The 14747-nt window shown below is 53.3% G+C and overlaps 1 protein-coding gene across 7 annotated transcripts in view; it reads right to left on the bottom strand.

Annotated features, from left to right (window-relative positions):
* LOC146207441 (cyclin-dependent kinase 16-like) overlaps nucleotides 1–14747 on the bottom strand; it is a 150889-nt gene that overhangs the window by 43409 nt on the left and 92733 nt on the right. Inside the window, exon 1 of one of the 7 annotated variants that reach the window (XM_084587440.1) lies at nucleotides 9988–10394. The exons of the other annotated variants lie outside the window; for them this stretch is intronic. Coding sequence (XP_084443566.1) covers nucleotides 9988–10198 — 211 coding nt within the window. The 5' untranslated portion in view covers nucleotides 10199–10394. Of the gene's footprint in view, nucleotides 1–9987; nucleotides 10395–14747 lie in introns of those variants that run through there. 7 annotated transcript variants of the gene reach the window in all.

Genomic DNA, 14747 nt, shown 5'->3' with positions numbered 1-14747 from the left:
TCTTCGGCCATGCGTACGCAAAAGGCGCCCGTGATCAGAAGGTCCGGTATCCTACACACGTGCCTCGAAGCTGAAATTGTTGCTTCACAATCAAATGCGGAAGACAAAAACCACACTAAAATCAATCCACGTCACGAGCCGTCGGTACCGAACATCGCGGTATCCCATGATGCGCAAACGACTCGGGTGTATCCTCCGACACACTTTGGGCTCTCAGCAATGCATCGCGGATTTTTGTTGTTATTGTTTGCAGGCATCGCGAATGCCTGCGAAATACAATCTGCACACTGCAGCGCCGATTCGAGCCGCAAAACGCCAACCCTCACACGAGGGCGGCGAGAAACGTGGCAGCCGCCCTGCCCGGTCGTTAATCCACAAGATTTCGGGAAGGGTCACCCGCATACCGGAAGGCGACCGGAAAAATATCCACGCCCATCGTGCGGCGTGTGCCCCGGGAAGCCGTACGCCGCGCTCGCCAGGAAAAGAAAAATAATAAATCAGTGAAAGTGACTGCAGGCGGAGCCGTCTACGTGGAAATTTTGATCATGCTAATGTTTACTCCGGCTGTGTTCTTTTTCTTTCTTGCCTTTCCTCCTCTTCTTCTTCTTCTTCAAAAAAAAAAGACTATTCTCCGTTCACCAGCAGCGACCCAGAAGGGCGGCGTCCGCTCTGTATATACTTTCGACGAACGTACGGTCCCAAAACGAGCAACGGTGCGCGGCTGTCGACGACAAATTCAGACTACGCAACACGCCAGGTTTCGAGCGAAAGAAAGCGGCGTGCAGGCCGCTTGGCTGCCGGTAGTGTCACACACACGAAGAGGTTAACATGCAGGTGCGGTAATAAGTGCGGGATGTCGTCAAGTCTCGAATCTCCACAGCATAAAGCCGGACCACACGATGAGATACCGAGGACGCAGTAAAACATTCGAACTAAAACTAATAGTGAAATACTCTGTCAACCAGCCAGCCGTGCAAATATCTACAAGTACTCCATGTTTCCTCACGCCATTTCCTGTTGGAATAAATTATTTGAAGACGCGGCGATGAAAACATCTCTATTTTTTTTGTAGAGAGAGAGAGAGAGAGAGAGAGAGAGAGTGTGCGTGTGTGTGTTTCGGTTGACGTTAACACATTCTCCATCATGGGCCCGAAAGGACCTGGAATATGTTTAAATAAATAAAATAGAATAGACACGGCCCAACTTTATTTATCAATGCCCCTTTTACAGGGTTACTTACATATGATCCCGGCGCCTCGGAGAACAATACTCGAGACTTCGATTACCGTCACAATATACCTCGACCAAGTTATCACAACGGCACCAGGCTACGTCGGCCGGGATTAAAAGCTCCTCGCCGCTCAAATTTTCCCCTCTCCTAGCGCTCAAGTGTCGCCGCGCGGCTTCCTGTTCCTGTTCGCGAGCAAGCCCCCACAACAACCCCACCAGGATAGGACTTGGAGCAAGAGGGTTGGGGAAGGGGCTTGCACGCAAGCCGCAGCATCAGCGTCACCCGAACGCGCGTGACCCCGGTGTTATCGTACAACGTGAGTACGGAGACTGCTAGCCTCCAAAAAGAAGCCGGCGACGGCGCCACGACCACGAACACCACACCACACACGCACAACCACCACACCGAAGAGTCGAACCAGCAGCAAAGAAACAACGCAGATAACGAAAGAAAAAAAGACATCGCCAATGTCGTCACCCACCACGCACGCACAACACAAATTCCATGCGAAGGCGGGCGTGGAGAAGCCTGGGCGCGACAAGACGGCTTCTACGGAAAACAGGACCGGCTGCGAGTGTATACTGTATACTCCCGCCCATTCAGCGCGCATTCGAGACTTGGAACGAAGAAAATAGCACTGCCAAAATACTAAGGGACAAAGACATGAAGGGCGCTACATGAAAATTTAAATTCAAATTCGTCGCTCCCATGAACTAAACGCGCAGGCGCAAACAATAAAAGGCCACAGAGAGAAAAAAACAAAAACGAATCAACGCAATGAGTAAAACGCCGGGGTGAAATGTGTCAGATTAACAATAAAAGTCAACTCTAGCATCAGGAGTTGACGCGTTTGATTTGCGTTTACAGCATTTCATCGGCTTTCAAGATTTTGAAGTTGACTTTTTCTCTCCCACGTCCTGTAAACTGAAGACGATTCAGAACGAGGCATTCTGCTATCGCGCAGCTGGCGCTGTGGTCACATCGTGGCCACAACGTATGGAGCCTCGTTCAACTAATACGGATCCCTGGCCAACTCGAGTTGCAAAGCTGACGCGCAAGACTACACATGCGCAAAAATTAGCCGCGCAAGCGCTACGATGGCTTTGATTCATATAGTTTTACGTCCCAAAGTGACCCAGGATACGAGGGACGCTGTAGTAGAGCGCCCTAGACGATTTCAACCACCTAGAGTTCAGTGTTAAACTGACGTCGCACAGCAAACGATAGCCTTGCTTCTCGCTTTCGTCGAAAAGCGGTCGCCGCGGAAGGGATTCGCCCTAAGCCACCGCGGCGGGGCGCTAAAAAGAATTCCCACATAAAAGAAGCAAAACCTAACAGACCGCTGTTATAAACCGGGCAACCCACAAAACGCAAGCGAAGCCTTGAAACAGAAGGCATGCGCTACACAGCTGCGAATACAACAGCTACCAGCGAAGGAACGAGTCAAGCCGCGCGTAGTCAGTCGCGAGCGAAAGAAAACAAGCCCAAGCATAGAGCGCGGGCGTCTGACGGTAGCGCGTTTATCGCCAAAGAAAGAAACACAAAGGTGCAGGAGGATGCGCTGAGGCAGAGAAGCGAAACAAGTAACGGTTTCAAAAAACAACACTCATCGAGCGAAGACAGCGTGAGCGGCGAAAAAGCGCAAGCAAGCTCCCGTAGTAAGGTAAGCAAACAGGAACGCGGATCCGAGGGTGAGAGGGGGGTCTCTATCCAACAACAGCACTTCGCCTCTTCCTCCCCCACTACTCCTCCGGTCGGCCTTGGAATTCCAAAACGGTCTCTCGAAGGCAGGAACGCGGTTGAGCAGGGATACACGGGGGACAGGCACGGGGCGGCGCCAAGAAAAGCACGCGCGACAGCGCGCAAGACGCGGACGGGCGAGCGTACAAGAAGCAAGAGCGACCGGGTGGTGCAATGTGTCGGATGGGACACGCGACCAGTCGCAGTTATCGTGGTCAGCAGCCCGCGTGCTGACTAAATTCTTGCGAAAATTCCAGGACACCCGGGAAAAAGAGCTCGTTTGACAGAGAACAGCGACAGAGCAGGCATCTTCTTTTCTACGAAACTAGGTGCCGATCAAGCCTTCGGCCAGCCAAATCTAGTCTGTTTAGTCGGCCGTTTAAGCATTGCGAAGACCGGACGCCTCTTGCACATAGTCAAAGCGCGTGCGCAGTCGGCGCTTGGCAACTGGTATACTCCACGCTATGTTAAATGCACCCTGTATTAGCCAGCCACACAAAGTGAGGAAAATAATAGAAGAATGAGATCAGGGAACGCATGCGAATGCCGAACGCGGAGGCATCTAATTAGACGCCCACATTTCTGGCGCCCAACGTGGGGCCTCTCTGCGTATCCCGGCGCCGTGCGGAGAGGGAGACCCACCGCAGAGTTCGAGCACCGAGCCGAAAGGGGTCCGGTCTGCCCTCGCCGCGCCAGTGCACTCTAATCCCGAGGGAATCAGCGACACTCACGGCACAGGCATTTAATCGCCGAGAGCTACGGTACAAAACACTGCGCTGTAACACTCCTATGCTACTCGAACCAGGCGTCCACCACAGCCCGAAAACGAACCACAGCGTCAGCGCGCCCCGACAACGGTTGGAGAACGCAGGCCGGTGCGGCGGGAAAACCCTGTCACCGGGCCGTTCAGCAGCGGAAGCCACACGTCAGACATGTGGGAAGGAACCAGCCCGATAAGGTACGCGAGTGTCCGTCGGCACAGGCCTTTGGGACAGCGGAAATGGTCGCTCACGTACCTTGTCGCTGCGGCTGGCTCCCGTTACCCGTGACCCGCGCTCGTCAAAGATGGGGAGGGCTGCGGCATAGAATAATCAGGGAAACAGAACCGAGGATTCTGCGCGCTGTGTTCAGGCCAATAGCCCCAAGGAGTTCAATCAGGACTGCCGCACTGTTTCCGAATCGAGAAATTGCATTCGACCAGTCAAACCAACTGTAGCATTTCCAACAAAAATGGAAATCGCCGCCTGGGCAAAACCACGCTCTACAATCGCAGCGAGGGCAGGAGAACCTCCTTTGCCAGACGAAGTTGCTTGCTGCAGTCTTGTCGCGAGAAACGTATACAGTTCCGGCCGCCATAGCAATGTGGAGCACGCCTCTGCGATAAAAGCTCTTTTCACGCGTTATCTAGCGAATATTAGGATGTATTTTATGCGCGTGTACGAAAGAACAAGCCTCTAGTGCGCTCGCGTATGGACCCAAACAACCTTCACACCTTCTGTGCGGAAAACGTGAGAGAATATCAAACCCTTCGAACACGTTCTGTAATACTGTGGCCGCACGCACGCATGCACGAACAACCAACATCGGCTGGCTATAATTCACAAATGCACGTTACACGTTGTGTGGCACGAGCAATTCGTTTGAAAAGGTGACTGTTCTTTGGGAGTCGTTGTGACGGCAAACAGCGGCAGTGCCAGTCACATCCGACAGCATTTAGTACGTATATGAAATCAGCGAGACACGACCAAGTGGAGAAGCGACAATCCGGTTCTGGTGGACAGAGCAAGCCCCACTGGGCCCTGTACCGGTAGGGAGATCCAGGCACCGAAACTGATATCTGACGAATAAGACACGACCCAACATCCCCACCACAGGGATGCTCCCAGAAGTGTCCAGTTCGCTCCTCATAATCGTCCCCGTCAAGTTATTCCCTACTGGTCGCCAAAAGAACCCCTTCTCTGATGTCATCAAACTGACCTTCCGACTAAGAAATGGCGGCGGACGCTGACAGCACCGCACGGTATGATCATGGGAACCGCGCCAAAAATCTATGTAGAACGGGTGCTCTGTGCCATCTTCTCTCGAGTGCGCTGCGTTTTTTGGCAGCTTCGAAGAGCCACCAAAGAGCTACCAACTCGCCCAACAAGAAGTCATACTTGCTGTAGTTGGCTGTGCTTGCATACTTTCGCAATCCACATTCTTACCCTGAGGACCTACCTATGTTGCGCACCGAGTGCGAGTCGATTTCTTCCCCGATTTCTTCCCCGATTTCCACTTGTATAAACGATAACTCCAGTTTTGTTTTCCTGTCGACGTCTCCCCCCCCCCCCCCCTCTCCCTTCCCCTCCACAAGTTCAACTGGTGCCCTTCCAGAGGCGAAAAAAGGTTCTGGAAATACAAGCAAGGTTACACTGGTGTAGAGTCGTATTACGTGGGTCCAAGTTCCGTTAATCGCCCGCCAACACTCAATGACGTCATTCCCTATCGGTGCTTCGACAAACCTTTAAATGGCGAATCTAACCATAACGGTATCAAATACCAGAACTAGCAGGCGACGTGGCTCCCTGAAAATTTCGAACCTCAACTCCGTTGCAGTACGACCGCGTGCTTATAGTATATAGGTGTTTCGCAACACGAGGCGTGGGTGCCCATGCGATTGTACACAGGGCCCTACGCACAGTCGACGTCGTTCTCGCGCCAGCAGACGACGTCCAGATGGCGGTGCGCTTCACCTTCCAGTCCCCGTCGGCGCATGCGCAATGACCCGGGTCAAGGCGTCGCAGCTCCTACACACACGCACGCACCCTGTGCACACAGCGGAACCCAACCTCTGACAGTGCTTCGGTCATACGCGCAGCCTTTATCAGGCACATATGGTGCAGAGGGAGGGAGAGGGGGAGCGGGTGTCCCCCTCCGTAACCCCATACAAGCCAGAACTACAGCACGCGTGGCGCGGCAAGGCAGGAGGCATGGGCGGAAGAAGAAAAAGAAAAGCGAGAAAATGAAGGGATAAAGAAGGGAAATATGGATAAGAAGAACATGAGAGCAGGGAGATATTGCGCGCAGCGGAGAGGAACACGAAGAAAAAAATTCAACGCGAATCTCTCTCCCCCCCCCCCCCCCCCCCTCCCCCTTTATATTCATCTCGGCCCACACACATAAGGCAGGATAGCGCTGGCACCGCCAAGATGGCGTCATCCTGAAAGAAGACAAAGCTACCAATTCTTCCCAGACAGGGAGCGTTTTCTTTCTCTGGTGTATGGAGGGCTTCACAGGGGTCTAGGAGTGACGTCAGTCGGTCATTAAGACCTGCAGGGGCGATGATCACAGTGGAGGTGGAGGCAACCTCGCAAAAGAAAGGCTATGTAACAATGACGAAAACCAGGCGGGAAATTTCGCTCCCCGCGCCATTGCCCCTTCCCCATGCTGCTTTCTTTTTTCCCCGCACAGCGAGTATAAAAACATCGTGGAAACTAGAAAGAAAAAAAGAAAAAAAAAAACGCGAAACAGCGATGGGCAAAATGAAAGCTCCAAAGGAGAATTTAAAGCGTCAGACCCACAAAGGGAACACCACTCGGCACGCGCCAGGAGTTTCACGGTTTAGGGCGGATCCTCAGAGTGAGTAATTTAATTACTCATTTGCATCGGTCCAAGAGAAGTCATACGGCTATAAGGATGAAAGTTCGCAGTTTAACAAAAAATAAAAAAAATATATTCCTCTTGGTCCGTAGTGCCCTCTCCAGCGAAAAGAAAGCGCAAACCGGACGCACGCATAAAGCTGCCAGGAAGAATGGGCCAAGTTGAGTACAGCACAAGATTTGCTGCCAGAAAATAGGTAATGAAAAAGGAAGCAGGGCAGGGAAAAGAACGCTGGAGCTTACAACTGCAAAAGAAGCCGTCGCGACGTAGTCATTTCTGTTTCCTCTGGCCAGGAAACCATACGTAACTGCTATCGCATGACGACAGTCTGCCCCGATTCCTACATGACGCCCACCTGAATTAGCAAGGAAAAAAAAAAAAAAAAAAAGAATTATGTGTCTACCGAGTTAGAAAAAAAAAAAAGACAGGCTGTTGCAGCAACGGACTTTTCTACGCTCCCTCCTTTCGCGCGACTAAGGTAGGCGGCGAGGGTTGTCGAAGCAAGCAGCTGCTGCTTGGAGGGGAACGCCGAGGCGTACCACACAAAGGCAATGACAAACGCGGCAGGGGGCCGCGTAGGTAGCAAGGTTTCTGTATTGGGGCACGGTCCATGGTGTACACAACACGCGGGTAGCGCAAACGAGCGACTACCGCCGAAAGCGTCGTGCGAACAGAAGTAGGTACCCCAAACCGACCCTAGACGACGTCGATATTTTTTTTTTTTTAATTATTATTCCGCAATTTATGGGCCGACGGGTCAACGGACCGCCACGGCACAAGACGGTTGGTCCGAACAGGGGCTCTAATTCCACGCAAAGGCGTTGCCACGGCACGGCATTAGCAGGAGCAGCTTCAGTCGAATTTCACCCCTCCCCCTTCCCCCCTCCACATCCCTGGAAAAAATTGCGAGTTCAAACCGAAACAAGGTGGGTAAATCAGCAACAGTCATGGTGACTACAGTCATGGTGGCTACTGACCGGAACACCCGGATTCGAACCCGACCGCAGTGGCTGCGTTTCGAAGGGGGTTTCGAGTGCAAAAGGCACCCGTGAGCTGTGCGACATTAATAAAGTGACAGAATGAAAAGAGAGAGAGAGAAAGGAGGAATAAACGAAACTGCTATATCGTAAGCTTCCGCCGGTTGTCGGTCAGCCCCACTGCAAGGATGAATTTGCGCGCGGGACAATTAAAAACGCTGGCCCATACAACACGTGAGCCGGCGGCAGTGAAACGCGCCCATGCGCAGCTGAGCATGGCGTAGCGACCTCACAGCTATCAGTGCCTACAACAGTGTGCCGACAGACGCCCATGCATTTCACTGAACTTCGCGGAAGATATCCGACAGGAGACGACGAACGATCATCACGCGACCATGAAAAAAAAAAATAAATAAATAAAGGAACCTTAACAAATGCCTTCAACAGCGGCACTCCTGTGTAAAATCATGATTGGTAATGTACAGTATAAGATCGTAGAACCGAACGACAACCGGTTCATTCGAACTGGCTCCTTCTTCCGAGTTGGAATTTCGAGATAAAATATATCTGAAAAATAGCGGGGCAACTTCAGTATCTGGGCCACGCAACGCACGGTATCCGCTGCAACAGGTCATAGGTCAAGAGCGCACTTCAAACAGTCGCGTCCACAAGAAAATAACATATGTCTGCGGCTACCTCTATTCCAGGATAAACGCTCCCGAGAGAATACCACAAAAGGTAGTAGTACAAGAAAGAGAAGCTCGCTGCATACTCAGGAGTCAGTAGTGAAATTTACACGATGCCTTAGAGCAAAGCCGACTTTTCCCGCCCTTTAACACGAAGGGGCGAGATAAGGTTAGTACGATAAGGAGCGCGGAGAGCAGAGGCTCCCTATGCTTCAGCGAGAGGGTGTTCACCCCGTCTGCATCGAGGATGGAGAAACGGGCAGGCGGAACAGGCGCTCGGTGTGGGGCCAGCACAAGCCGCGCCCGTTTTCCAATACCGAACAGGGGAGCATAAAAGTGAATCATATCTGATTAGCGAGATAAGGGGCGATGAATACGTGCAGGTTGTATGTGAATCGTATCCGTTGAGAGTTGCCCTTTGCGCGCAATGCAGAGTAATAGCGTCAGGAATGCCTAGTACGGCAAGCTGCGCACAAAGCCTTTATCAGTTTAAGCTAAAGCAATGGCGAGCGTAGCCATGGGGAAGGGGACTCGGTGTCGGAACACCCCCAGAAATTTTCTCAGCACCGCACCCCCATCCCTTACCTTCTTATTGCACACCTTTTCCCGGCTGGTGGAGTACCACACCCCCTGAAAAATATTTCTGGCTACGCCACTGGTAAAGAGGTCAAAGGAGAGAGATACGATAGTAGTGTTCCAGCATACGTGGAAGTCCTCACTCCTGAAGGGGTGAAAACAAGATCCTCTCTCCTGCAAAAAACCTGAAGTACTGGGGATACAAGTACAAACAGCCACACAGCACTGTCCAGAAGGAACTGCTAGGACCATTATACTTCTGACAGTAATTACACACGCAACATTTGCTTGTCCTTCTTCGTGTTCGTCGAAAGACTCCCTTTGAAATTATTTCCACCATCTTTTATTACGTTCTTAGAGAAAAGCAGGCACCAAGAAGCTCAGCAACACAAGCCGGCAAACCTTTCGGCGCAATAAGAAGTCATCTGCGAGACACTCGAGAGGAAGCCGGTGGCCAAGCGTAACTACAACGTGTTCTATCTACTGTATACGAATGGGTAGAGGTGCTTTCCATTTCGTCGCCCAGTGAACATTTCCCTCTCGAGGCTGCACCTCCTCGACTGAACGATGCAGCTTCTCACGACAGCATGTCGACGTATCTTGAGATTGCAATCCCCGGAGCATGTACAGGACAGACTCATCAGTTGCTACACCGCTTCAACGGACGTGCCAGACTTTGGAGACTGGTAAGGACAGTATTCCCCCTCACACACAGGTGCGCTTTTTTTTTCTCCGGATGCGCGAGCAATAAAACTGTTTAGAGGGTTCACAAAACGGCTTACCGCAGTCGTGGAACAATGGAACGGGCATAACGGACAAACTGCTGCTCCGCCCCCGGCGCGCCCAAGCACAGCCGCGCGCCCGGCCCTCATTCCGTGTCGCCTACGGGAATCGCGCCGGTCAAAGCGCGTGCTCTAGTGGATGCAGGGAGTGATCTCGATGAGCCTAGCTTATCGAACTAGCTACCTTGAACTCGACATTTTTGAGTACCACAACCGCACACCGCTCAAATGGCCAAAAATAAATCAACGTACAGCTTGAACAAGCTGTGTCTCGATCGAGAACCCCAGCGTAAAGTTGAGAAAAGTACGAAGGGAGGGCAAATCGGGAGAAGGAGGGGTTAAGCAACCTAACTCACTGAGCACAATGTTGGATGAGGAGCAACAGAGGTTCGCGTAGTGACGCGGCTTGCGGTGATAGCTGCCGGTGCCGTAGGACGGCGGCGACGACGCGTCCATCGGCAATGGTGCGATGTGCTTGTCGCTGGTGCACGGCTGCGGGCTCCAGCGGCGACGTTGGCCCAGATGACACGTGCGCCGAAGTCGCTCCAGGCCTGCTGACGGCGACATAGCCACACACACACACACACACACACACAATGGACGACGGTACTCGAAGACAGGCACGCAGAGAGAGGGACGCGGGCACTCAACCACACAGGCGTCGTCGACCGACAGCGACGACACTCCACTGACTGACTGGCTGAGTAGCTGGCTACGCGTGGCGTACAGGAGGGGGCGGCCGATACGATGGAAGCCGTTGAGTGACGGCTGGCGCACCGAAGCGTTTCAAAGGCGCCGGAGGAGGAGGGAGAGATCAAACGAGAGATGGGAGAAGAGGGAGAGAGGATTGGCGTTTCCGAAGCGTTGTCACGCGGCTGCAGCTTCCTTTCTTGTCGCGCACACAACAGAACGCGCCGCAGCAGCAGACTACGGGGCGTCGTCGCTGCCGCTCAGCGCGACTACCGTCACCACTACCACTGTAGCGAACAACACACAACAGCACAGTCCCGAGCGCCAGAGGCTCAGCAAATGCAGCGCGGCCGGACGCGAATACACGCACAACGAACAGCTGCATGCGCGCGCACAGAGCGTTGTTATAACACGCACTCAAGCTCGACCCGTCGGCGGGGATTTGTCGCAGGTGTGTGCCGCCGCGGTAGGGAGCTAGAAAAGCCTTGCACGGGGAGTCCATCGCAAGGAGGGAGGAGATGGGGGCACGTGACTGGCGGCGCTGGCTCTCGCACCGTGCCGAGAAGGCTGCGCAACAAACCGAAGCGGATGTACAAGGGGCAAGGAGGTTGGTTACAGCGCAAGAAATTAAGAGAAAATTTTATATACAGGAAAAAGGGAAGGAAAGCGGTTCATGAAGACGACGGGAATGACAAAAACGCCGTCGCACCTGCCCGAGCCGCTCGGCGAGAAATCGCCTTTTGCACGACCAAGCGGCGGCGGCAACGAGATAGGCGGAGCGGAGGGAAGAGAGAGAGAGAAAGGTGCAGGGAGATGCAAGAACGGACAACGCTCTTCCATCCAGCAGCTCGTTGAGGTACACATGAACAGCTCTCGCAGGCCAGTGCGCCGATGAAAATTGCAAAAAAAAAAAAAAATAAAGAAAAACCGCTCCCGGAGCGAAACAAAAGAGCGCGGACGAGGACGGTGTGAAGACCTGCTCCGAGTTCGACCTTCCTTCTCCCTCGCGAAGGCCCTCCCGTCGAGGCGCCTCGCTCTATTCATTTATTTTGCGCCACCTAAGCAAAAAATGAAAAGGGGTAGCGCGTACGTGAGTCATCTCAGAGAAAAAGCGGAGGTAGAGTGGCAAAGACTAGAGCACCACACAAACCCAGATACGCAAGAAGAGGGGGCAAGCGCCGAAAAAAAAAAATCTAGAACAAAAGGCATTACATTAGTAACACACCGCGCTTCCGCCGCCACTGTTACCGGCGCAACAGCCCGACAGCGAAGCCTCACGATGAAGGGCACTGGAGAAGGGGACGCGCAGAGAGGACACGTAAGAGGGCTTGGCAGAAGCGGTGGCGACAAAGGCCAGAGAGAAGTGCGGACGTTAGATAGCTTTGGCTGCCGGCACCGCCACTTGGAAACGCGGCCAAGTTCGTTCACACCCCAAGAAGACGACAAGGAAACGATGCGGCTACACTGGATACTTCTGGGCTGCGCAGACGCCGAAGAAGTTGCGAGTGCAGGAGCTGACCCGCCCACTTCCGCCGCTGGAGAAGAGAGAGGCTCCGAATTAAGTGCTGCGAAGCACATAAGAGTGGCTGGCCTCTGCCGAGTAGTTAATATGCGATCTACGTAGCTGAGCAGCAGGTACTTTAGAAACGGACTCTGCGCGTGAGCGCTGGTCATCAATGGCCGGTGCAGGAGAAAGACACGGCCGATAGAGAAAATAAAAAAAAAATAACCAAAACTGAGCGCCGAGAGGCTGCAATCGGTGGTCCCACACTAACCGTGTGTGGGATCAATCGAGACACACACACACACAGTCGAGCTATTTAATAAATACTAGTGTCGTTTTTTTTTCTTTTCCCTTCTTTCCACTGGAATAAGTTTAGCGTGGTTACCCAACCGCGCGAATGATGACAGACTGAGTCCGACAGTGGTAATTAACGGATGCGTTAAGCCGCTTATCAATGCGCGTCGCCTGTCCAGGTCGACTGATGTATTATAGCTAGAGCTATGCATATGAAGAGAGGAAAAAAAATTAGCCCCGCACGACGCTGTTTCTAGGCGCTTAGGAACGAGCCCTCCTCGTCCCTTTTTGTCGAGTGAGGCGCCGTACGTCTGACTCTCTCTGCGCGCACTCGCACGCAGGGCGTTACTGCACGACGAGGACGCAACTGTGCGGAAAAGCAGCACCGCTGCACGTCAAACCATTCACCTATACTATGGCTAGGAAAGGGACGTAAAAATCAGTGGCGAAGCCAGAAATATTTTTCGCGGAGTGTTAAATGCCGTCGATTGAACAAAACGAAAAAAGGCCGGGGGTGGGGGGGCTCTGACACCGCAACACTACCCATGGCTACGCCCCTGCCATCGGTCTTATCTACACCCACAGCGGGACAAGGACCCTCTACAGCACATAAACACAGCTGCGGCCATCGTATCTCAGCCATCTAAGAACCGCCGCCAAATGTTTTCAGGGGCCACTACATTTGCTTTTCGACCGTGTATAGTATACAGCATTTCGGAGACAAGCCAAGCTGTGAAGTTGCTTGAATAGCAGAGCGCGAGCACGAAAGGCTTTAGATCAAAACTGCACACCTGGTGCGGAACTACGTTTTCCACTAACCGTCAATTCGCTGCTCCAAAGCGATAACGAGGATCTTCTGCGAGAAGACAAATAGGCCCGAAAAACTTTTCTTCCTGGTCATGAGTTTAATCCAGGACATAGTAGCAAGATCATGGCTTCGATCCAGATCAAAGAAATACCAAAGAGAAACACGGCCAGCTTTGAGCTGATAGCGCGGGATAGAGCGGATGTCCGTCACGGCGGAGGCGACCACCGCGGGAGGAAGCTGACGCACGCGAGTCCATCACGACGTCGGGACTCGGCACAAGCGCGTGGCCCAGGAAACCCCCCGGAGGCATCGTCCTTCGTCGTGAAACCTCGTACTCGCTGAGCAGGAGAAAGAGAACGGGTTACAGGAACAAAGGGGCGAGGAGGAAAGGAGGGGACAACCCGGTCGCCAGACGAGAGATGTGTCAACAAGGGCGACGTCACGAGTGTCCCCGCACATCGAGGCGTCTGGCGATATGAAACCACGCAATAAGAACACATCTGCTATCTCCGCCTTATTGGCCGTGGCCCTCGTTGCGATCGCTTGCGTATTGTGCAGTCTGGGCGCGCACCATGCTGGGCGCCTTACGACACCAGACAGGGCGACGCGGCATGACGTCACGTCACTCGCAGATAGCGACCGCGTGCATCCTGAGCAGAACACCAAAACAGACCCCGTGGCCGAAAGCCTAGCCCGTGACAGCGATCTGCTTGTCGAGCCAAGATGATAGGCACCAGAACCGATGGAGCAAGCGGCAATGACATATATATGCAGCACAGCGCTGCCCAACGTCGACAATGCCACTCCATGCGTTCGCAGCACCAGAATGAATATGCGGAATTTGGTTTGGTTTAGGGGGTTTAACGTCCCAAAGCGACTCAGGCTATGAGAGGCGCCGTAATGAAGGACTATTTCGACCACCTGGGATTCTCAAACGTGCATTAACATCGCACAGCGCACGGGCGCCTTGCTTTTCACCTCCATCGACAAGTGGCTGCCGCGGTCGGGATTCGCTCCCGCACCCACCCTTGGACACAGTAGTCGAGCGGCGGGGCGAACAAGCGGAATTCGTTCTTTCAGTTTCATTTCCTCATCTGCCGATGCACTACCTCGCCCTCACAATTAAAATTTATGACGTAGTAGGCGGTATGCTCGACCTAAAGTCGCGAAAGCATACGCAGGGGCTATGCCAGGCGGCACAGAAGTGGCCTTTGTATACAAACTTCGTATATACTTCGCAACTGACCACCGCGCACGGACGAGTTTAAGCGGTTCGACACTGGGCCACCGCGGCAGGGAATCCTTTAGTTCCGTGTTTTAGAGCACAGGTTCCCACGGAGTTCCTTCCAGAATGGTGCTGACGAGCTGGCCGAGTATACACGTGGACGGCGGCGGCCGTTTTCGGCGGGAGAAAGGAATTGCTGCACGTATCGTCGGCTACCAGGGACGAATAGGCAGGGCTGTAGGCGGCGTTCAGAAGCGAGGACGCGTGCCGGCGCCGCCGACAGAGACAGACGCGCGTGCCCTCGAGAGGGCGCGGTCGGACAGCTAACCAGTCCGGCTTCGAAGCTATGCTGCTTTCTGAACGTGGAACGACCTTCGCGAAGGACGCCTCAGTGGCGCTGTCGTGCACTGCGTCGGCGCCATCAGTCACATCACGGCAGCACTGTCGATGCTACCAAGATCAAGGCGAACGCAAACATTTCGCCCACCTCCAAATTATGTCTCCAAATTCTATCAACCTTGCAAAAAACGTTAGGCCTGCAACATGAACTGGAGGGCTAGTTGGTCTGACATCTTCAAGAGGTGCAGCGCAACGG

The sequence above is a fragment of the Amblyomma maculatum genome, chromosome 1 (assembly GCF_055883805.1).
Source record: "Amblyomma maculatum isolate TAMU_Amacu chromosome 1, ASM5588380v1, whole genome shotgun sequence".
NCBI lineage: Eukaryota > Metazoa > Arthropoda > Arachnida > Ixodida > Ixodidae > Amblyomma > Amblyomma maculatum.
Note: the sequence above shows the minus strand (reverse complement) of the source record. Positions and strands in the feature narration are given on the sequence as shown.